The sequence below is a fragment of the Patagioenas fasciata genome, chromosome 14 (assembly GCF_037038585.1).
Source record: "Patagioenas fasciata isolate bPatFas1 chromosome 14, bPatFas1.hap1, whole genome shotgun sequence".
Lineage (NCBI taxonomy): Eukaryota > Metazoa > Chordata > Aves > Columbiformes > Columbidae > Patagioenas > Patagioenas fasciata.
Window position 1 is genome coordinate 2,317,734 of NC_092533.1, and position 20,230 is coordinate 2,337,963.

At 51.3% G+C, this 20,230-nt stretch overlaps 1 protein-coding gene across 1 annotated transcript in view; it reads left to right on the plus strand.

Annotated features, from left to right (window-relative positions):
* Positions 1-3,650: 3,650 nt before the first annotated feature.
* Positions 3,651-20,230, plus strand: part of STK10 (serine/threonine kinase 10) — a 44,663-nt gene continuing 28,083 nt past the window's right edge. The window contains exons 1-2 of the mRNA XM_065849047.2: positions 3,651-3,918; positions 14,546-14,710. Coding sequence (XP_065705119.1) covers positions 3,763-3,918; positions 14,546-14,710 — 321 coding nt within the window. The 5' untranslated portion in view covers positions 3,651-3,762. The remainder of the gene's footprint in view (positions 3,919-14,545; positions 14,711-20,230) is intronic.

Below are 20,230 nucleotides of genomic sequence, written 5' to 3' on the forward strand. Positions count from 1 at the left end.
TTTGTACAGCACTAGCAAGCCCGCGGCTCCGCACGCTGCTGGGATGCAGAGGATGAGAGTACCGTAAAATCAAGCAGGTTGTATAGGATCCTGGACCTTTTTCTCTCTCACAGACAGGGAAGGGGAAAGCAATACCTTTGATGTGAGCTGGAAATGCCTCTCCTGGCTCCGTGTTCTCCCCTGAGCCGCATGCATTTCAGAGGCTGATGCAGGAGCAGCCAGACTGTGTAACCCTCCAGAGCAGCCGTGGCACGATAGAGCAAGGGGGACACAGTGATTTATGCTGTATCTGGAAGCTTCCTGGGGTACGGCCAAGCACTTGTATTAACCAAGCCGCTGGATGATGAGTATTACAAAGGGCTGCGTTTGTTGTAACATCCGGAAGCACAATATTTGTAACGCCTGTGATCCCTGGTTTTAAATCCTAAGTGATGTAACATTCTGTGTATCTCTTTTCAAAACATTACACAGGGCCTGTAATTTTAGAGCATTAATGCAAATCTCATTTTCAGAAGTACTCACTGTTCGGGTAATTGTTTTGGTGAACATCCAGGAGCTGGAAATACTCTGCCAGTGCCACAGCACTTCTGCTGACTACAAGCAGTTTACTGCACCTAAATGCACATCACAGAGTCACAGAATCACAGAATCCCAGGGGTTGGGGGGGTTGGAAGGGCCCTGGAAAGCTCATCCAGTGCAATCCCCCCATGGAGCAGGAACACCCAGCTGAGGTTCCACAGGAAGGTGTCCAGGCGGGTTTGAATGTCTGCAGAGAAGGAGACTCCACAACCTCCCTGGGCAGCCTGGGCCAGGCTCTGACACCCTCACCATGAAGAAGTTTCTTCTCAAGTTTAAATGGAACCTCCTGTGTTCCAGTTTGTATCCAATGCCCCTTGTCCTATCACTGGTTGTCACCAAGAAGAGCCTGGCTCCATCCTCCTGACACTCCCCCTTTCCATATTGATCCCCATGAATGAGTCCCCCCTCAGTCTCCTCTTCTCCAGCTCCAGAGCCCCAGCTCCCTCAGCCTTTCCTCACACGGGAGATGCTCCACTCCCTTCAGCATCTTGGTGGCTGCGCTGGACTCTCTCCAGCAGTTCCCTGTCCTTCTGGAGCTGAGGGGCCACAACTGGACACAATATTCCAGATTTCAGCTGCATTTCGGTTGGCTGTGGGAGATCAGCAAAGCAGAGTCAGCGCCATGGCCACGGCCGCTCACAGGAGGAAAACCCTGTGCTAGAACCAGGCACAACCTCCGTTCCACAACTTCAATGCCTTTTCCTCAAGAAATCCCCTCAGATGTGGAGGCAAAGGCTCCCCTTCCACTCAGCATCAAAGGATAACATGTACTTAAACCGAGTGACAGAAATTATTCTTACAATGCTAAAGAGCATTAAGTCTGAATAAAATGTGCAGGATAGCATAGACTTAAGGACTTATTTTAGATTGTAATGCCAATGTCAACCTCAGACGAGTGGTACCCGCAGTCTGTTGGTCCATGATGTTCAGGTCCCGTGTAGCAGCCCCTGAAGGGCTTCGGTGTTTCCAGCTTCCAGGACCTGACAGTGTCCTGTGTGACATTCCTGGAGCTACAGCTTGGAGATGGCGGCTTTTGAATGCCCAAGCTCTTGTCCAAGTTAATTGTTTGAAAGCTGAATCGCTCTTACATTGATACAAAGTGTTTATCATCCATTTAGCACAGTACAGTAAAAATGCTGCCACTGATAAGAATGATAACTTAAAAATCAATAGCTGAACACTGGAAAAACTGAGATTAAAAAGATGAAATTTTGCCAGTAGTTGCTCTGATTCTGCTCTGTTCTGACTCCAGTATTGACGGATCTACGCGGGGTATCAGATCAGCTCCAAAACCCACGAAGTTAGGTGAAAAAAAGAGTGCTCAATTATTTTCAGCTTCTTTCTGTCTCTGGGATATACTTGGGTTGCATTTTCAGCTTGTTTTTCCTACAACGCAGTGGGGCGAAGGGAAGAAGCAGGGAACACATAAGTTTCTTCAAAAAAGGCAGCTGAAATTCATGTAAAACCACAAATCAGAGTTTTACATAGTGCTTCCAGCATTAGTAACGGGAAATTCCCAATAGAAATGTGTAGGCTGATCAGATCAGGGTAAACCCACTTTTTTCTTAATGGCAAAGACAAGAAGAAGCAACAACCAGCCCCAGTGCTCTGGGGTCTGCTATACCAGGGAATTAATGAGGAATAACCAAGCTCAGATGTTCTCAGATGCAAGAGCCCGTGCTGAGTTTCGCCTGCATCACACATCAGATGGAGTGAGCCAGCGCATCCGTGTCCTCGGCTTCATTAACTGTACGTGTTAACGGGGCAAAATCCACGCACGGGTGTGAGCAGTGGGGGCATCACTGATGTCTGCCCGGACAGCCATTACCACCAAGCCCGCTGTTAACACCAGAGGTATCGTCAAGCACGGCTGCACCGTCGGGTGTTTCCCCTAGATGTCCCCATTTAATACTTGATTTCAAGTCGGTTTTTCAGAGGATTTGAAGTTGTGCCAGGGACGAGGATGCGAAACCTTCACACATGACACCAGTTGGGTCACATCTTCTCTAAACCAAATTCGTGGCGGGTGCCCGTGGTGCTGATACACTCGAATTCCTGCTACTGGGAGTTTTTCAAATATTTGTGTTCGGTTATTTTCACATGAGATGAACTGGGGGAAGAAGGAAATGTCCCTCTGTTGCCAAGGGAGTTGAGGGTTGTGTTTTTACATGTGGAGATGTGTTTCTTTGCTCGGCCCCCAGCAGCGCAGCCCGTACAGATGCTGTTCACTCACCACGCTCCGTACGCTGGGCTGAGCGGGCAGGAACGTGACGGCAGCTGCTGAGGAGTTTCAGACCTTTCCTTCCAGATCTCCAGTGTTATTTGTATTTAGCATTATCCACGGATCCTCTGGCCTCTTCCTCGCTGTGCTGGGGGCGTGGGTGATGGGGAGAAAAGTGACTCATCATAAGAAAAAATTGAGGTACTAGAGAGAGCGCAGAGATGATGAAGCTGGTGAGGGGCTGGAGTGTGATGGGAGCGGCTGAGGGACCTGGGGGGTTCAGCTGGAGAACAGGAGCTGAGGGGAGACCTTCTGATCTCTGAACTGCCTGAAAGGAGCTTGGAGCATGGAGGGGGTTGGTCTCTTCTCCCAAGTAGTAAGTGGCAGAACAAGATGAAATGGCCTCAAGTGGCACCAGAGGAGGTTCAGATTCTTCACCGGAAAGGGCTGTTGGGCATTGGAACAGGCTGCCCAGGGCAGTGGTGAAGTCACCATCCCTGGAGGGGTTTAAAAGGCGTTTAGATGAGGTTCTTAGGGACATGGTTCAGTGCCAGAGTGACGTTATGGTTGGACTCGATGATCCTGAGGGTCTCTTCCAACTGAAATGATTCTGTGATTCTATGACTCCCTGCCTTGCTCAGGGACGTGCCTTGCCGGCGGGGCCGAACTGAGCCGGGCTCCGCCAGACCACGCCGAGCCGAGCCGAGCCGTACTGAGCCGTGCCCACCCGTGCCCATCCGCGCCCGGGGGGCGGGCGGAGCGCGGCCGGCGGCCAATGGCGCGGGGCGGGGGCCAGGCCGGCAGGTGGAGCGGCGCCGGCTCCATGTGCGCGGCTGGAGGCGGCCCCGCTCCCGCCCCGCCGCTCCCCGGGCGCAGCGGCTCCGTCCTCCCCCGGGGCCGGGCGCGGGAGGCGGCTCCGCTCGCTCCCCAGCCGCCGCCGGGCAGCCCCGCACCGCTCCGCAATGGCTTTCGCTAATTTCCGCCGCATCCTGCGCCTCTCCACCTTCGAGAAGCGGCGCTCCAAGGAGTACGAGCACGTCCGCCGGGACCTGGACCCCGGCGAGGTGTGGGAGGTGGTGGGGGAGCTGGGAGACGGCGCCTTCGGCAAAGTCTACAAGGTGGGTCCGAGCTGGGGAGGGGGGCGAAGCACCTGCGGCCCCGCGGGGGTGGCGGTGCCTCCTCCCGTGGCTGGGGGCCCGTTGGCAGCGGCGGGATCCCCGCTCGCTGGGCAAACCGGGCAGCGGGGCGAGAAAACCCGTGTGGGACCCGGGGCCGGCTCCGCGCATCCCGCACGCTGGGACGGCGAGGGGCAAAGGCAGCGAGTCGGCCGGGGTGTGGGAGGACAACGCTTTGCTTGGGGCAGGCGAAAGGCGAGAGAGAACCTTTCCTTTTCTTTTTCCGCTTTTCCCCTTATATCGCCTGTTTTCAGAGCGATGCTTTTGTAAGGCGGCGAGGTGTTCCTTGCCAAGCTTGTCGGTGCAATGAATGGAGGGAGATTTCTTGGAAGTCAGCAGTCTCGGGGCTGCCTCCAAGTTTTGCGAGCCTCCGGGGGTGACATTATTTGTATTCCTGTGGTCCTCGCCGGCAGGAAACTCGGAGCGAGAAGAGGAGCCCCAGCTCCTTGAGAGTGGGGACACGTCCAGCGCTATTAATGTTTAACTTTATGTTAAAGGATGGAGGTTTTAAACGCCAAAGACTCGCTGTACTTTGCACTCTAAAGCAACGGGGTTCTCGTTGATACTGTGTCCGAAACACTGTGGTGCAGCAGCTGGTGGAGGAGACTTGTGTTTGGGGCTGGCTGGAGGAGCGGGTTGGGGATGCAGCCCCTCTGGGACACCCCCATCACCTGCGTCATTTGGGACTGGGGCTGTCAATTAGCTGCTGGGCAACTGGTTTTTCATCGTCTCATTAGATCATTGAAGAAGGCATTGCCTCTTTAGAATTGAGATGTAAGTAGTAACTAAAGAGAAGGCCAGGAAGGGAGCTGGTTGGTTATAGGTCAGGACAGAGATGTTTTACCATGGTGTCCTGGGGTTCGTCGTATTTACTTGTTTCTATCATGTTATTTGATAGAAACTCTCTAAAAAAGTGGGCCATAAGTGGAACTCTGTGGTGAAGGATCCTACCACCTAATAAAATGCAATTCCTAAGGATTGTATTTAAATCCCTAATATATTTACCCTTCGAAAAGTAGAACCAGTAGTGATCAGTGCTTCTGTCACCGGTTTACTTGGTGGTGTGCATTAGAAACCCATTTGTATGTAGCAACGTTCACTCTTCTCCTCAATAGTTATTTGCTTATATTTGCTTAAGTTTCCCATGCAATGATAGGAATGAAGTAAACATTGTAAAATAAGTTAATAGGCTTCTGAGACAAATAAAAACTTAGAAAGGATTGAAATCAGTTATTCTTTTATTTTAGATATGTATAACATATGCAAAGCAGGTAACTTTCAGAATAAAGCTACTTTAGAAGTGGCTGGTTTGGTTTTTATGTCTGTTATCACACGTGAATGGCTCTGCTATTAACTCCAGCCTCACACCAATGACAGAATTATCAGAGTAACTGTGAGTACTGTGGGCTGAGGATGTCAGCCTGTCAAGGAATAACATCTTCCTATCGCCAACTGCTTCCATTGTCTTTGATCCCAAAGACAACGTGCATTACAGTAAATGACACAGCGAGGGCCACGTGTTTATAAAGAGAAGTTCACTCCATCTATAACCAGTACATTCAGGCAACTGTCTGCTTTCGAGATGTTTTAACGCGATTGATTGGGGGCGGGGGTTAACACCGTGGCAGAAATCACAGGGCTATTTTATTCTTCGTAGTAAAGTTTTAATTCTCCACGTGCTTTGATCTCTGCTCTCCGTCCTGGTTGGTGACCAGACACGGTTGATTTTGAAGAGTTCTTGTGCAAGACTGTGTTTGGTTATTTCAGAATCCCAAATTATCCCGGTGCCACACACCGTGAAGCCCTGGTAACAGTCAGCAGCGTTATTGCAGGGATGTAGCTTCCTGCCATGCTAAGATTTAACTCGCATGTTGTCTTTCTGTGTCTCCCTAAATCTGGAGCACTACCCTAGGCACAAATAGCATGGAGATGTGGAGGAAGAGGCCTTGTCCTCCTGTTCTCCTCAGCTGGCAAAGAAGCCCCAAACAAACAAACAACCCTGCTTGTGTGCAAGGAGGGCGTAGGTGGCCGAGCTACAATGAACAGTTTTAATGACTGTCTCAAAGCCGCTTTAAATTCGACTTGCTTCTCGCACAAAAGCAATGATTTGGAGCCAGGCGGTGTTTGTACGGCTGTGAGAGTTTCAGGATGTTTGAATTAAGTTCCCATCCGTCTTCCGCCCCTTCTCCGCACGCGGAAGCACGGGGAGGTGACACAACCCGCCTGTGCCGCATCCTGCCCGGCGTACCACGCGTTGTGTGCACTCCAGAGAGCCCGTTGTCCCCGAGTGCTGCAGGAGGAAATTTCGATGTGGAGAAAAGAAGAAACGCACTCTTTTTAGCGAGTTTTGCTTTTACAATGCCAGGTTAGAGCAGGCAAAAGAGGGTTCGGCCGTGTGGTGGTTTTATTGGCGGGTGTTGCTGTCAGGGTGGCTGGGTCACCCCATGCACTCAGCAAACTTGAACTGGTTTGACACAGCATTTAAACAAAGTAGGACAGGCTTGATTTGAATACATGTTAATTAAAAAGAATCAGATCCATAGTGGAGCCTGAAATGTCTACAGCAGACCTTAGGAAACTTGCAGCCAGTGGAAACTAATGGGATTTCCCTATTTTTATACAAAGACCTTTTTCAGCAAAATAGGACCTGGTTGTATGAGGAAGCAGTGAAACACATTGCAGAGGTTAATGAAGCTGAGAAGTAGGAAGGGGGTGCGGAGGAACTGTTTCTTTCTAGCTCTCGTTCTACTAATGTCTTGTTTTTGGTAAGGTTATGATAAGGAAGTGATAGCAGCCCATAGATAGCAACACGCTGCGTGCCAAATGTGCTTTGTTACCCACCTCATTTGTTACCCAAAGCTCATTAAATCGATGATCTCAAGTCAGTTAGGCCAGCAGCTGGGAGCTGTGATGAGCGTGTGAAGCCTGGGCAGTCTGCAGCACCGCTGGGGTCGTGGGGCTGTGAAAATACAAGTTCCTAACCCGGACCCTTTCCAAACAGCGTTAAAAAGGGCAGAGTTATTTTTCTTTGAAAACACCTAGGGTAAAATTTGTATAAGTGTATGGCTGTGGCTCCACTGGTTCCAAGTCGACATCTGTTTGTGTGTGCAGGGAGGGAGGAGCAGCAGCAGCACCCCCATGAGCTCTTTTTGAATTATAGAATAGTTTGGTTGGAAGGGACCATCAAAGGTCACCCAGTCCGACCCCTGCCATGAGCAGGGGCATCTCCAGTTTGCTGGTCTTGGGGATGTGCAGATGCTCGGAGCGAAGCCAGCACCGTGGGCTGGGCACTTGGAGCTGCTAAATAGCATCTCAGTCCTGCAAAACTCATTAACCGGTGCAGTGTTGTTGCAGGTAATTGCATTAATATCAGCGGGAACAGACACGCGAGGGCTCTTCTGGGCATTGAGAATTCACGAGCTAGCAGGGGCTGGACGTGACCTTTCCGAAGCGTGGGCTCTGCTGGAAGAAGCCCCGGTTCTTGCTGCCTTTCTGGCGCTGGGATGGTTTTGCCGCGCTCACGCCTCTTGTGAAATGCTATCTCCGCTTCCCAGGGCGCGCTGATGGGGACACCGGCTCCCCGATAAGGTTTTCTCCTCGCAGGGTGGGGACAGACTGCTGTTGTTCTCCTTTCTTCTTAAGATACGGCTTAAAAAGCTGAATTTGGGTTATCTGATGTGTTGTGGTGGTGTTAGTGCCCGCAGCCCCCAGCGCGGCAGAACAGGGGTTTGTTCGCTTGGACTTGCCCTCGTGCCACAGCGACTCGTAAGCCTGCCTTTTACGTTGTTGTTCTCCTTTCTTCTTAAGACACGGCTTATAAAGCTGAGTTTGGGTGATCTTGTCTATTATGGTGGTATTAGTGCTGCACACGCTACGGACTATAAATGCTCTGTTTTGAAATTTGGGCAATAAAAGACTAATTGTTAAATGTTGTGCAGCTGCCTTGTAAGCCTGGCTTTCACAGCAATGGGCCCGTTTGAAGTCACGAGAGCGTCCCTGTCCCTCTCTGCTCGCCCGCTGAACCTGCACGGGTTGGCTCAAGTGAACCGGGCTCAGCTCTTTTCGGTTTGATTCATGAGGGATTTAGCATGTTATTCGTGCAGAGGGTGTCACAGAGAGATGCTAATCTGATGGGTTAGCTTTAATAAAAAAAGGGAGAGAGAGGAGCAGGGGAAAGTTTATGTTGGCTGTAACTATTGCCACAAAAAATATTAAAGGCCAATGGTAAGATCAAATTATGGCCTTGTCCCTTAAAATAGCTGAAGGGTTATCTTAAAATATTTCAGCTGGGGAGAAAAGAGGAATGGGAAGACACCACTTATAGAGCCTAACGATATTAAACCTGATTGAACTCTGAACTTGATGTTCACTTTAAACTGGGTGAGACGCGTGGCGCTGCGTCCCTGCTGACGTCCGAGCGAAGCTGGTCCCGCGCTCTGTGTGGCCACGGCCGTGCCTGTGTGTTGGGGAGAGGGGTGGCTCTGCGTGGCCTAAATATTTCAATAATGACTTCAGTGTCATGGCCCAGAGCTTGGCACCCCTGCTGGCAGTGGGAGCCGTGGGCAGCTGCGTGGAAGAGAAAGCGTAGATGAAGGCTCTGAGCCTTTCACTCTTGAGCATGTGGCAATCAATGTTCCTTAGAAAAATCCCTGCCCAGCACGTCTCGTTGTTTTTATTTCTTTTTTGAGTGTGCAGTTTCCTTGGGGGAAACAAAAAAGGGTGTTTTTCTCATCCTTGGGATGGTGCTGGCTGTAAATGTGGGGGTTTCCTCATGAGTCTCAAGCCAAACTCACCGCGTGGTCGGGGATCCCCAGGGGCTGTGCTGCCCTGCGCCCCCCGCACTGCCAGCCTCCCGCAGCCCGAGACCCTGAGCCGAAAGGGATTCAGCTGTGAAGGGCAAAGCCACTTAAAATACTCTTTAAAATGATGAAGTAGCAGGTGTGTTTGAACAGGCTTGGCTCTGGAGAGCGGTGACACGTGGGGCTCAGCGCTGCAGACCCCCCGGCATCGCCCGGTGGCTGGAGCGGCTTTGCTCCCATTGCAGAGGGGAGAATGCAACCTGTGTGTGCTGCCTGGGGACACGGGGCTGGAAGGGGACGTGTGCCCCTGGTGAAGAGCGGGCTGATGGCGCTAGTGCCGCTGGAGCAGCGTCAACCGGCTTCTGTTTCCCGTGGGTTTTGTTGACTGGGTGATAGAAAAGCATCTCGCTTCTACCCTCCAGACATCTGCTCATCGAGACAGAACGCTCTGCCCATCCAACACCTGGAGGCTTTCCTGACATTCTCCCTTCTCGTGCAATTCCCTGGTACCTCCCTGTGCTCCTGTCCTTACAGCTCGTGTCCTTGTTTAACCAACCAAAATGTTTGCGCGGTATTTCAGGAGGCAGGAGGGACAACAAAGGAGGTTGTGAGCCCAGCAAAGCCAGGTGGTGTTGGTGGACCTCAGCGCTTGCATCTGTTGGTGCTGAGTTGCTGCCTGCCCTGCATTTCTCTCTTGAGAAGCGCAGTCGCTGCTGGGGTGTCCTCCCTGGGCACTTCTGTGCTATGGAGATCGGGTTTGTTATTTTAAATTCAAAGGCCTTGCTTATCTGATGCTTTTCTAGCACAGTGTTGTGGCACTGCCTGAATGGAGACCAGGGCAGGAGGGCTTCCCTTGGAGCACTGCGCTCTTCCAGGGAACCTCTGCTTTGAAGGATGTGTTGTGCTTCCAAGTTCTAAGCCTGTGTAGGCTGAAGATGTCGGATCCGCGTGCATCTTTAATCTCTTCAAACCTTGCATGGACATTCCGTTCACTCCCCACTCTCACCAGGACCACGAGCTCCCCTCAGTTCCTGTAGGTGGGTTATAGTGGGTTGTACCAGCGAAGAAGCCTCTTCTTGTTCTTCTGGCCTCTGCTGCTGTGTTTGGCTGCAAGGGCTGAACCATTGCGTGGAGCTTTTCTACTGCTGCTTGGGCTGGTTATCTCTCACCCCATTCTGTTGGGCTGTTGCTGAGCTTTTAAGGCAGGAAAAGGTATATGTGCCATGCTAGGGTCGCACATTTTTGGCATGTCTACATACAAAACAAGTCTTTGGCCATAGCTTGAGCTCTTGGGTGATGTTGCTTGCTCAGGCTTGTAAAACAAGAGGAAAGTGTTTCTGCTTTTTTTAAGCTAATACTTTTTGACTTGTTTTGCAAACCACTTCCACTTCCCCCGGCCCTTGCAGAAGTGCTGGCACAGCTGCTGGAACAGCAGTGCTGGTGCAGCCGGGGTGGTTGGAGCCCTGCCCGGCCCCATGCCCATGGGACAGACCCCGCGGGCTCTGCCAGGGCTGTGCCAGCCTCGCCGCTGCGCCCGTCGGTCACCGCCTGCTCTGCTGAACTAGAATCACAGGGTCCTTTCAGCTGGAAGAGACCCTCAGGATCATCGAGTCCAACCATAACCTCACTCCAGCACTAAACCATGTCCTGAAGAACCTCGTCTAAATGCATTTTAAACCCCTCCAGGGATGGTGACTCCAGCACTGCCCTGGGCAGCCTGTTCAATGCCTGACAACCCTTTCCATGAAGAACTTTTTCCTGATATCCAATCTAAACCTCCCCTGGTGCAACTTGAGGCTGTTTGCTCTTGTCCTATCACTTGCTACTTGAGAGAAGAGACCAACACCCTCAGCATTTCCAAAAAAAACTGCAAGACAGGCTCCATTTATGGTGACAAACTGAAGTTGGCCCTAGGGGGCTTGTCAGACGTGGAACGTGTTTCAGCTCCCATTGATTCTTTGGCAATAATGTGAGCACTGACTCAAGCCTGTCTATCCTGGGTTTGTTTATTGATGCACAGAGCTCAGGCAAAGTTCATTAATCATTACGGCGGAATTAATCATTATGTACTCCCTGAGAAATACTGAAGTGAGCAGTTGCTTGCGTACAGAGACACACAACAGGAATATGGTGAATATGGGGGGCTTGGGGGAATTCAGAACTACCAACCGCCAAGTGCAGCATCCCCTGAAAGCACCAGGCTTTTTACTCCTCGTTCTCTAACTCAACGATATCTGGAGCATCAGCTCTCCTGGCATGGAGAGCAGGCATACAGGGATGGGAAGAGGACCTCGCACCAAAAAGGTGGTGGCACGTGATTGCAGAGCAGCTTCGGAAGGGTTGTCCCTTGGCTTGGGAAGATTGCGGACAAGCAAGCCAAGGCGAAGCGATCGGGGTGCTCTCGGTCCTAGCTTTGTTCTTTCTACCAGTGAGCGTGAGCCCACGCAGGGTTTTCCTCTGCCTCGCCTAGAAACTGGCCGTGCCTTCCGGTAACGCGTTCTTTAGAGGCTTAAAATAGTTCCCGTGTTTGTCGCAATCTGGATTTCACCACCGCTCGGAGGGTGAGTCACAGGCAAAGGCCAAACTGCCTCTTCTGTTACCTGAACAGGCACCTCTCGCCCCTTAAATCCATAAGCCGAGCAGCAGTTTCGCTGCCTTCTGGGTGCAATCCCGCTCATCCCTGTTCCCTGCTATTCCCAGAGTGTTTGGCAGCACCGTGTCCAGCTCTTCTCTTGCTCCAGAGGGCACCAGCAAGGTCCTTTGCTGTGCATCCTGTAGCTTGGCTTCCTGGCACAGCTTTCTGAAGGCGGTTTACTGGATAACTTTAATTTGCTGCGTTTGCTTTTGTGGAATGCGTGTTCCAGTCCCATTTCTGCATAGACCTGTCAGCCGTGGTCTGTGCAGTGCATTTGCACAAGGGCTGGTAGTGGCCATCAGGGCTTTTCAGGTTTTAAATGCCAAACTGTAATGAATCTAACAATAGTGGAGTTGCACATCATGAGCACTGTGCTGGCAGCTGTCTGCTTCGGTTTTTTTTCGTGGTGCTAATTAGCTCTCCAGGGACAAATTATCCATAGCATTAAAATGTCCAGGAGTGCAGGAGCTAAAAGGTGAAACTTGGTGTGCTGGTCAGGACTGGCAACAAACAGTTTCTGCACTTGGGTTCTCACCATCTGGGTGGTTCTTTCACTTTGGTCCACAAATTTCACTGGAAAAAACGGGAAACACCATCAATTCCAAAAGGGCTTTGCATTTGGGGGTGTTTTACCTGAGAACAGAAGCTCTCTCCCCGTCTCTGCATTCTCTACATGGACTTTGGTGTGTTGGAGACCATGTAATTAGGCAAGGGTTTGCAGAACATTTTGGATTTGTAGTTCAGACTGTGTATTTTGCAGGGTTGCATTTTAAATTACATGACCATCTAACAAACTCGCTGTTTGTGAGTCAACCTAGGGCGCTTTCTTGGTAGTTCTTGATGTTCTTCTTTACTCCAAATCATCGCCTCTTCCTTTATTTGGGATTTGAAGAAGAACCAAATCACCCACTGTGAGAGAAGTTTTCATTTCCTGTGCTGCAAGACGAGGTGTGAAGCTCAAGGTCAGGGTGAAGCTGCAGAAACTGGTGACAACCCTTGTCTTGCCTCCCGTAGATGCTGCCTCTGCTCAGCCCGGTGCTGTGTCCCCCCTTGCCATGAGGGGTATCGTCCGGGTCTGCAGGTTACAGCCTTGGAGATGCTGGTTCCTTCTGCCTAATTGCTACCTTGGCTTTTTGAGGTCAGAGCAGCACGTGTTTTGCTTTGTGATAACGTCTCAGGGCGGATTCTGATCTATTGCACAAGGATAAGCAGAAATCAGGGAAAGGGCTTTAAAGCCTGAAACATGGGGTGTCTGAAACCAGCTCCCTGGGCTGGCAATGTATGCGTTTATCCTGCTTAGCATCCCAACAAGCCTTCATGGAATAATATCTCTGTCGTAATATGTATGTGGGAAAACACCAGCAGAGAAGCTGAAGGGAATTGTCAGACGTGAGTTACAGGGGGACTGCGTGGTGGATTTGGCCAAAATCTGACGCTGCCTGTACAATTCTGCCTTGCTGGCTGGTGAGGGGCTGCGATGTGGCCGTCTGCCCTTCCTGGGGCTGCTGCTGGGAACGTGGTTGTCACGGGGTGTTGGGGCTGGAGGAGGAGCAGATGGAGGGCAAAGGAAGGTGGGAAAAACAGGCAGAAGCTCCTTGGGTTTCCAAAGCTCTTGCTTTTGCGTGAATTGCTGAGCTCAGTTCAGGAGTGCCCACACCAGCCCGCGGGCATCTCCCTCTGGTGTGGGACGAACACTGCGGTGTGCCCTGCTAGAATGGACAAGGAGATGGAGATAGCTGGGAGAATGTGCTCATAGGGACAGTGCAAAGTGGTGGGGCAAGGCAGCGGCTAATTCTGTTGAGGACATCTTTAAAAGACTGAATGCCTGGCAGGGTGTACATGGGCTCTTATCTATAAAGGAAGGGGTTGCTGGGTTGCTCGCCCGCTCGTTGTAGGAGCAGCACAATGAACACATGGGCTGCGGCTGCTCCCTCACCCACAGCTTGCAGCCCAGTTTGCAAAACCACGCTCCTCCAGCTCAGCATCCTGCACCCCTGGGTGCCTTAGCGAGCCTGGGTGGGGGACGAGAGGTGGCAGCGTGGCTGCCGGAGCGGCCCCTGAGGCTTAGGGGCGAGGGCAGGTTGTTTCAGAGCTCCCAGTGGGAGATGATGCTGTGGGGGACAGGGACTTGCTCTGCTCCTGGGTTTTCATAGGTGCCTGCAGGGCCCCAGCATCCTGGCAGGGCTGAGCTGGCCGGGACCCCGCCGGTGGGAAGCGTGCGGTGGCTGAGCTCCAGGGGAAGCCCCACCTCTTCTCACAATATTTACTTCCCCTCCTTGGACCTCTCCCAACCTTGTAAGTGCAGAGCAAACAGTGGGGCACTTCTTGCTCCTGTTTGGAAGCGCTGCACTTTTCCCTGGGCTTGCTCTGCTCCGCATCCCCCGTGCACCCTGCTCTGCGTGCCCTCCTCCGGGCACCTGGGAGCAACTCGCTAAGAAACCTGAGCAAAAAGAACGACACCACCCTAATTTCTTCTGCAACCAGCATGAGCTGCTGTCTTGCATTTGGGCAGCCAGCCCAGATGGAAATGGGTTTGTCCCCTGTTGTAAAGACGCAGCTGCCCATTCCAACTCATGTGAGCGCAGCAAGTCTTCAAAACCCAACAGAGACTCAGGGGTCCCTTATTTTTCTTCCCTTTGTTATATGTTTTTTTCCTATTTCCTTCTCCCCCTCCCCCTGGTCCTTGGTACGCAGTTATACTATCACCTAAGCCATATAAAACAGGGCTTGCAGTGTTTACACGAGGAATTCATCCTGCTGTAAGCTCCCACTTAGGTTTTCCAAACACAGATATGTAAACTGCAAAGCAGTAAGAAAGGTCACAACCAGAGCTGGCCCAGCTTCTCTGGTGATAAAATCCACAGTGGGATGTTTTATAACAACCCCTTTTTCCCCATGTGGGCACTGGAGGCTGGAGGGAGGCAGGAGGATGCTTTGGCCCTGCTGCAGCATTCGTTTCCTCTAGGAAGCTATGGGCATGTTTAGGAAGCAGAAACGCACCTGCGAGTCTCCACGCTTGTGCTGTGGCTGGTACCAAGAATGTGAATCGGAGGAGTGAGAATTGTGCAAGTACGTGTGCTCCTGGCTTTCCTTGCCTTGGCACTCATGCTGTTGTTTGGTTGTTTTTCTCTTGCAGGCTAAGAATAAGGAAACAGGTGCTTTAGCGGCTGCCAAAGTCATTGAAACAAAGAGTGAAGATGAGCTGGAGGATTACATGGTGGAGATTGAAATACTGGCGACCTGCGATCACCGGCACATCGTCAAGCTGCTGGGAGCGTTTTACTGGGATGGCAAGCTCTGGGTAAGGGGCCGTTGCTGTGTGTGACAAGTACAGCTGTGCGTTTCACACTTTGCACGGAGGAAACGGCCGATTTATAGTGAAAGAAAACCTTTGGAGCAGCTCGAAGCAGCAGCGTGGGTTGGAAGTGACTCACCAGCTGCGCTCTACTCGCTGTGTGATCAGTGCCTGGATTTTCCCCACTTTCTTTGATAAGCAGCTTTAGTTAGGATACAGTTTGCTTATAAATAGCCCAGGGAAGAGCAAAGTAAGTTCACTGTGGAGTGAAAACTGGAGTTGGTTTGTATTTTTCACCGTGGGGAGCTGGTAAAGGTAGAAAATGCAGCACTGATGAGGGCATCTCTTCTACCACCTCAGCCCCTCTTTCGAAAGGTCAGATGGAAGGGTGACACTGGGTTTTGATTTGTGCCATGTTGCTAGCTCAGCATCTATAGCGCAGAGGCAACTGACAGTAAGAGCTCCTTTTCCCATGATGATGGAGCGCAGGGACATAAAACGCAATCCCATGGCTTAGTGCAACGGCTGGTTGTGCTGCGGCTGGAACAGCGGGTTCCTGCATCTCTTTCCCATAGTCTGGCAAGTGTTTATCTATTGGTGTTTTGTTCCCTACCTTCTGTTTCCTTTGAGTCCCTGGCAGCAGAGAAAGGTGAGAGCGAACAGCTCCTGCACGCTGCCATGGGAAAGGTGCAGGGGCTGGAGAAGGTGGGTACGTGAACCCTTGTACGCTTGCCCCATGCTAGACCTGAATAACTGTGCAGATGTGCCTGTGTCAAGAATGTAGAAATCGGGTGAATAAGAGGATTTCCAAACCCACGTTTTTGGCCAGTTCATCTGCTCCTTCATGTAACTCCTGACAAGTCGGGAGTGTCCAAGGTTGCGTTCAGCTCTGTCACTCTTTCCTTCCTCTTTTTGATGCTTCAGATGCCTTCGTGGCCTCCCAGGGTAATCTTGCTAGAGTTAAAATAAAAAGAGATCTCAGCTTCTGAGACTTGCACTTGTGAGCTGAGCAATCAGAGCCCTCAGCCCCTGCTTGTTGTGCTGGGAGAGCCGAGGCCGGAGCACGGGGCTGTTGTGGAATAACCATCCACACTGAGTTCGTGCCTCGGTTACGCAATGCTGGAGAGGTGCTGTTTTACTGGACAACGTCTGCTTATTCAACAAGCATCTTTTCCAGTGTCAGCATGGGTCGGTGTCCCTTCTTATCTAAAAATCCATCCAAAAAGCCCGCAGGTTCTCTGTGACACCCCTGTCAGCAGGCTGCGGTACCCAGCGCTGAGCGCTTCCTTCAGTGCTTCTTGCTTCGAGGGCTGCGAGATGTCCAGAGACTTGGTGTTTGGATGGCTGATAATCACGATGCTGAGCCCTGGGTGCTTTAAAGAACAAAGTAAATATGTACCTTTCTGAGGAGGTGAAAGGCAAACATCTCTCCTAGGAGGGGATTTGGGATTTGGATAGATTGCAACTAATCTCGGCAAAATTAAAAAGGCAAACACGCACCGAGCTTGGGCGAGGGATGGGACCAGTTTATATTCCACCCTGTTCTGCAGTTTTTACCTCCCCACTCTCTGCCTGAATTTTCTACATTGGCCTTGTTCGTTTGCTCTGAAACGTCAGCCCCCCCCCTTTCCCTTTCCACCTCCTCCCTGCAATAGGAAGCTTTCTTTGCCTTCCTTCCTGTAGGGAAAATGGATTGCAGACCTCCTCAGCTCTGCTTTTGTCTAAGAACTGCTTTGTAATGTCATATGCTTGCTGACCTACTAAAATTAAACAGCCTCTTTGAAGCTACTGGAACAAGAGCGTCCTGTATGAGGCTTTCCCGTGAGGGCAGATGCTACAGCCCAGTCCATTGTTTTGGGAGGAGGATCATTCTCTTTAGCTGATGATTTGAGTGGCATTTGTATTTCGTTGTTCAGGCTCGTCTTAATAATGCTGTAGGGTTTTACTGGCTTTGAGGGAAGTAAATAAGCCAGGTTGTTATGCTTCTGGAAGGCTTCTAGTTCCTACCAGGTTTTCCCTAAAGTCAAAGGCTTCTCGGTCACCAGTGCTGCTGGGGAAAATTGCATCCGAATACGAACACCGGCTTTCATTGTCTTGTCCACATCCCATTCCTATCTGTGTGGTTATTTTAGGCAGCGTTTTCCTGGACCATGTGCACAACGAGTGCATGGACTTTGCTTGAGGTGGCTCAGGCTTTGGGTGAAGCTGCTGTGGGTGCGTGTGGGTCGGAGATCTGCTGGGGTTTCCTTGTCCTCACAGCCTGGTGTGGAAGGACCATGCTGAAAGCGAGAAAGGGGCAGGAGCACGGGGACAGGCTGGCAGGAGGCCCAGCCGTGCCCAACGTCCCGGATGGCAGGAGCTCTTTGGCTCCAAATAATGTGCGGCTCGGTCTGTGCCACAAGCAGCCTCAGTAGCGGTGCCGAGAGGGGCTCAGCGCTGAGAAGGCTCTTGCTAAATCGGTCTGTTGGCTGTTCTTTGCCTCTTGAACTGAAAAGGAAAATATGTGTGCAAACCTGCCCTTTGGTGGTGGCTGCTGCCGCAGAGGCTTCCTCATCCCGCCGAGCTGCGTTAGGTCCTCGTAGCTCCTCTCTGCCGGGGTCTGGCTTTGCGCATCAGTAACCAGAATGCGACACGCGATATTTACAGGGCAAAAAAAGCTCTCTGTGCTAAAGGGAAGTGGCTTATCCTACAGCAGCTGCTTGAAATCCGTAGCACTAAAATGAAAGCGTAAACCAGCAAACTCCTCTCGCTTTTATACCTGATCAGCATCAAGCTGGAGGAGGAGAACCCCGGTTGTTGTGCACGGTGGAGCAGAAGCTCACTGCAAACCATGGGCAAGGCTTGGAGGAGCCCAGTGCGTCCCCAGGAATATCACTGGGGAGATGACAGCATCCAGCATGAATTTCCTTGGCATATAGATACACCGCAGAGATGCTGTGCCCTCACCAGCCATCTTGTGCCATTTCCTTCCCCCATCTCCTTTTCTCTGCAGGGACCAAACAGTCTTGCGCTGGTTGAAAACAGCCCAGGGAGGCTTGCAAAACTGCAGTGGTGGCAGCTTTCGTGCTCTTCTTTTGTGATTTTAGTTTTATTATGAGCCCTGTGGCATTTGATGTTCTTTTGCATAAACCCCAGCTGCTGGAAATGGGGGCACCAAATGAAAGCTGAGAATCTCATGCTATTAAAAAAGAGAAAAAGAAAAGGTCTGGTTTGAGTCCTTGTGGCTGGGCCACATTTCATCGCACTTCACAAAAAGAGACTTTAAAAACACAAAGGCAAATCCCCCTCACCCAATATACGGGCAACTTTAAAAACTGACTTCTTAAAGGTGTTTTGTGACTGAGGAATTGGACCAGGATAAGAGTTTTGAATGCTTAATGGTGCTTAATTTGCGCTGATAATTTTTAGTACGTGGGAAGGAAAAACAACAGGCCCCTGGTTGTGTCCCTCTTGAGGGCTGTGGGGTGGGGTTTTTTTCCCCCTTCCAAAACAACACAAAAAGACCGAGACCTCAGAGGAAGGGAGGAACTCCCCGTGTCCTGCTCTGAATATCTCTGCTGCTTCCGAGCGTCTGCGCTCACGGACGGAGGAGCGGGGAGGAGAGTCTTGGAGTGATGGGTTCCAGCTCTCCTGCGGGAGGTTTCTGCCCCAGGGGACGGTGGCATCTCCGCCGGCCAACCCAACACGCTCCAGCAGACGACGTGCAGAGCAGGACAGGGATCCTGGGCTTCCTCCCGCAGGACCTGCCAAGATGCTCCACCGTTGCGTCTGTAGGGTTCTCTGGAAACTAACTGAAATGCTATTTGGCCCCAGCTATTTAACCACAGGGCTCTGCCAGTAGTGGTACAACTTTTCTAGCAAAGCGCAGGGGAGTTCTCTTCCCCCTCCTTTTCTATAAACCAAGGTTGCTATAGCAAACGGGCTTTTGAATAAACAGATGTTTCCTGGAGATCAAAGCAAAACTCGCTGTACCGTGCAGGTAGCGCTGCCTTGCCGGAGCGTTTCGGGGATGGTTAATTTAATCAGCTTAAAGTTTCTTCTCGCTGGCCCGCTGCGTGGGTACGAACCGTGCGGCTTGCAGAGAGACACCAGCTCTGTGGCTGGTCTTTGTACTTCCCTTAAAAAAGTGTTTTGCATTTTCTGTGGGCAGGCCCTGACCTGTTTAGCCGGGGACTTTTTGGATTGCTACCCCTTTGATATGGATGTTGACTGGAGATTTGGGCATTCTTGAAAATCCTGTATCGTAAAGAAACGTTTGTTATCCCATGCACTTGGCTGCTGGGCTATGCGAAGCATCTGCAGCTTTTGATTCTCTCAAGTTGGAAATACCTTTTGTTTAAAACAAACAAAAACGAAAGCTGATAACAGCGTCAGATTCCCCGAAGTTTTCCGTAGCCAAGGGAGGTCATTGCAGCCTGCAGTGTCTCGCAGGGTGAGCAGCCCTGGCTGGATGCCCTTGGGGACCCCTTCACACGAATGCTGGACCAGATTGGGCTCTCCAAGCTTCTCAGTCATCCGTCCCCGAGGAATCCGAGGGCTATTCGTGTGCCTGTACGATGTCACTTGGCAGGAGACCTGCAGTCTAAAGTGGCCCTTCCTGCTTGGCCTTGTTTTCCTGAAGCTTTGTACCAAACAACCCTCCCAAAACTGCTTGAGCAGTTGTTTGCAGCTCGCAAGCGTTGAACTGTGTACATAGCAGAGAAGAGACCTGGAAAAACAAAGTGATCCCAAACCTGGAAGCTTTGTGAACAGCTGGCCAGCCTCCTAGACGAGCAAGCCTTTGCTTTCTCTTCCTCCTTCCCCAAAACTGCAGAAACTGAAACCTGTGCCCGATTTGGCTGCACCCCGAGAGTCCCCATGCTCTGGTACCCGCGAGCTGCTGCAGAATAAGCCCTGCTGGGCAAAGCGGCCTGGGGGGGGTGTTTGCTGGACTGGTTTCTAGATTCCTACCAGGCTACAATTTGGGCAGAACTACAAAACAACCCCAGTAACTTCTGCAGGGTGGGTAGACAAGGAGCCGATGTGGGCAGACGTCTGTGGGCATTGCTGTGCCCCAGGAGGCTGGGACATCCCTGCGTCAGCTCCTTGTCCTTAGGGTCAGCTGGATGCACATCCAGGGCTGGGAACTGGGAGAAGCAATGTAGCTTAGTGTTTGTTTGTTTTTCTGATGCTTCCCTGGTTTTCCAGGGTGAAGCAATTTGCTGTTCAGAGTACCATAAGTGACCTGAGTGGGTGAGCACTTCTGGAGGTCTAAGGCGTTTTTCTGGCCTCCTCTCTGCTGTAAAGCTGGGCAGCAGGTGCCTGGGACCAACATATCTGCTCTGTCTTGTGAACGTGAGCTTTAGCATTCACACTCCTGGCAAGTCACTGGAAATCCTGTTCTGGGTAAAACTGGGGCTTTCCCTTAAAGCAGGGATGGAAGCAGTGATTTTGATCAAGCACCCAGAATGACTTATGCAGAAGGCAAGTCACCCCAGCTCAGCCAAGTTCAAGAGCGCTTCTACAGGCAGCAACATGACAACACAA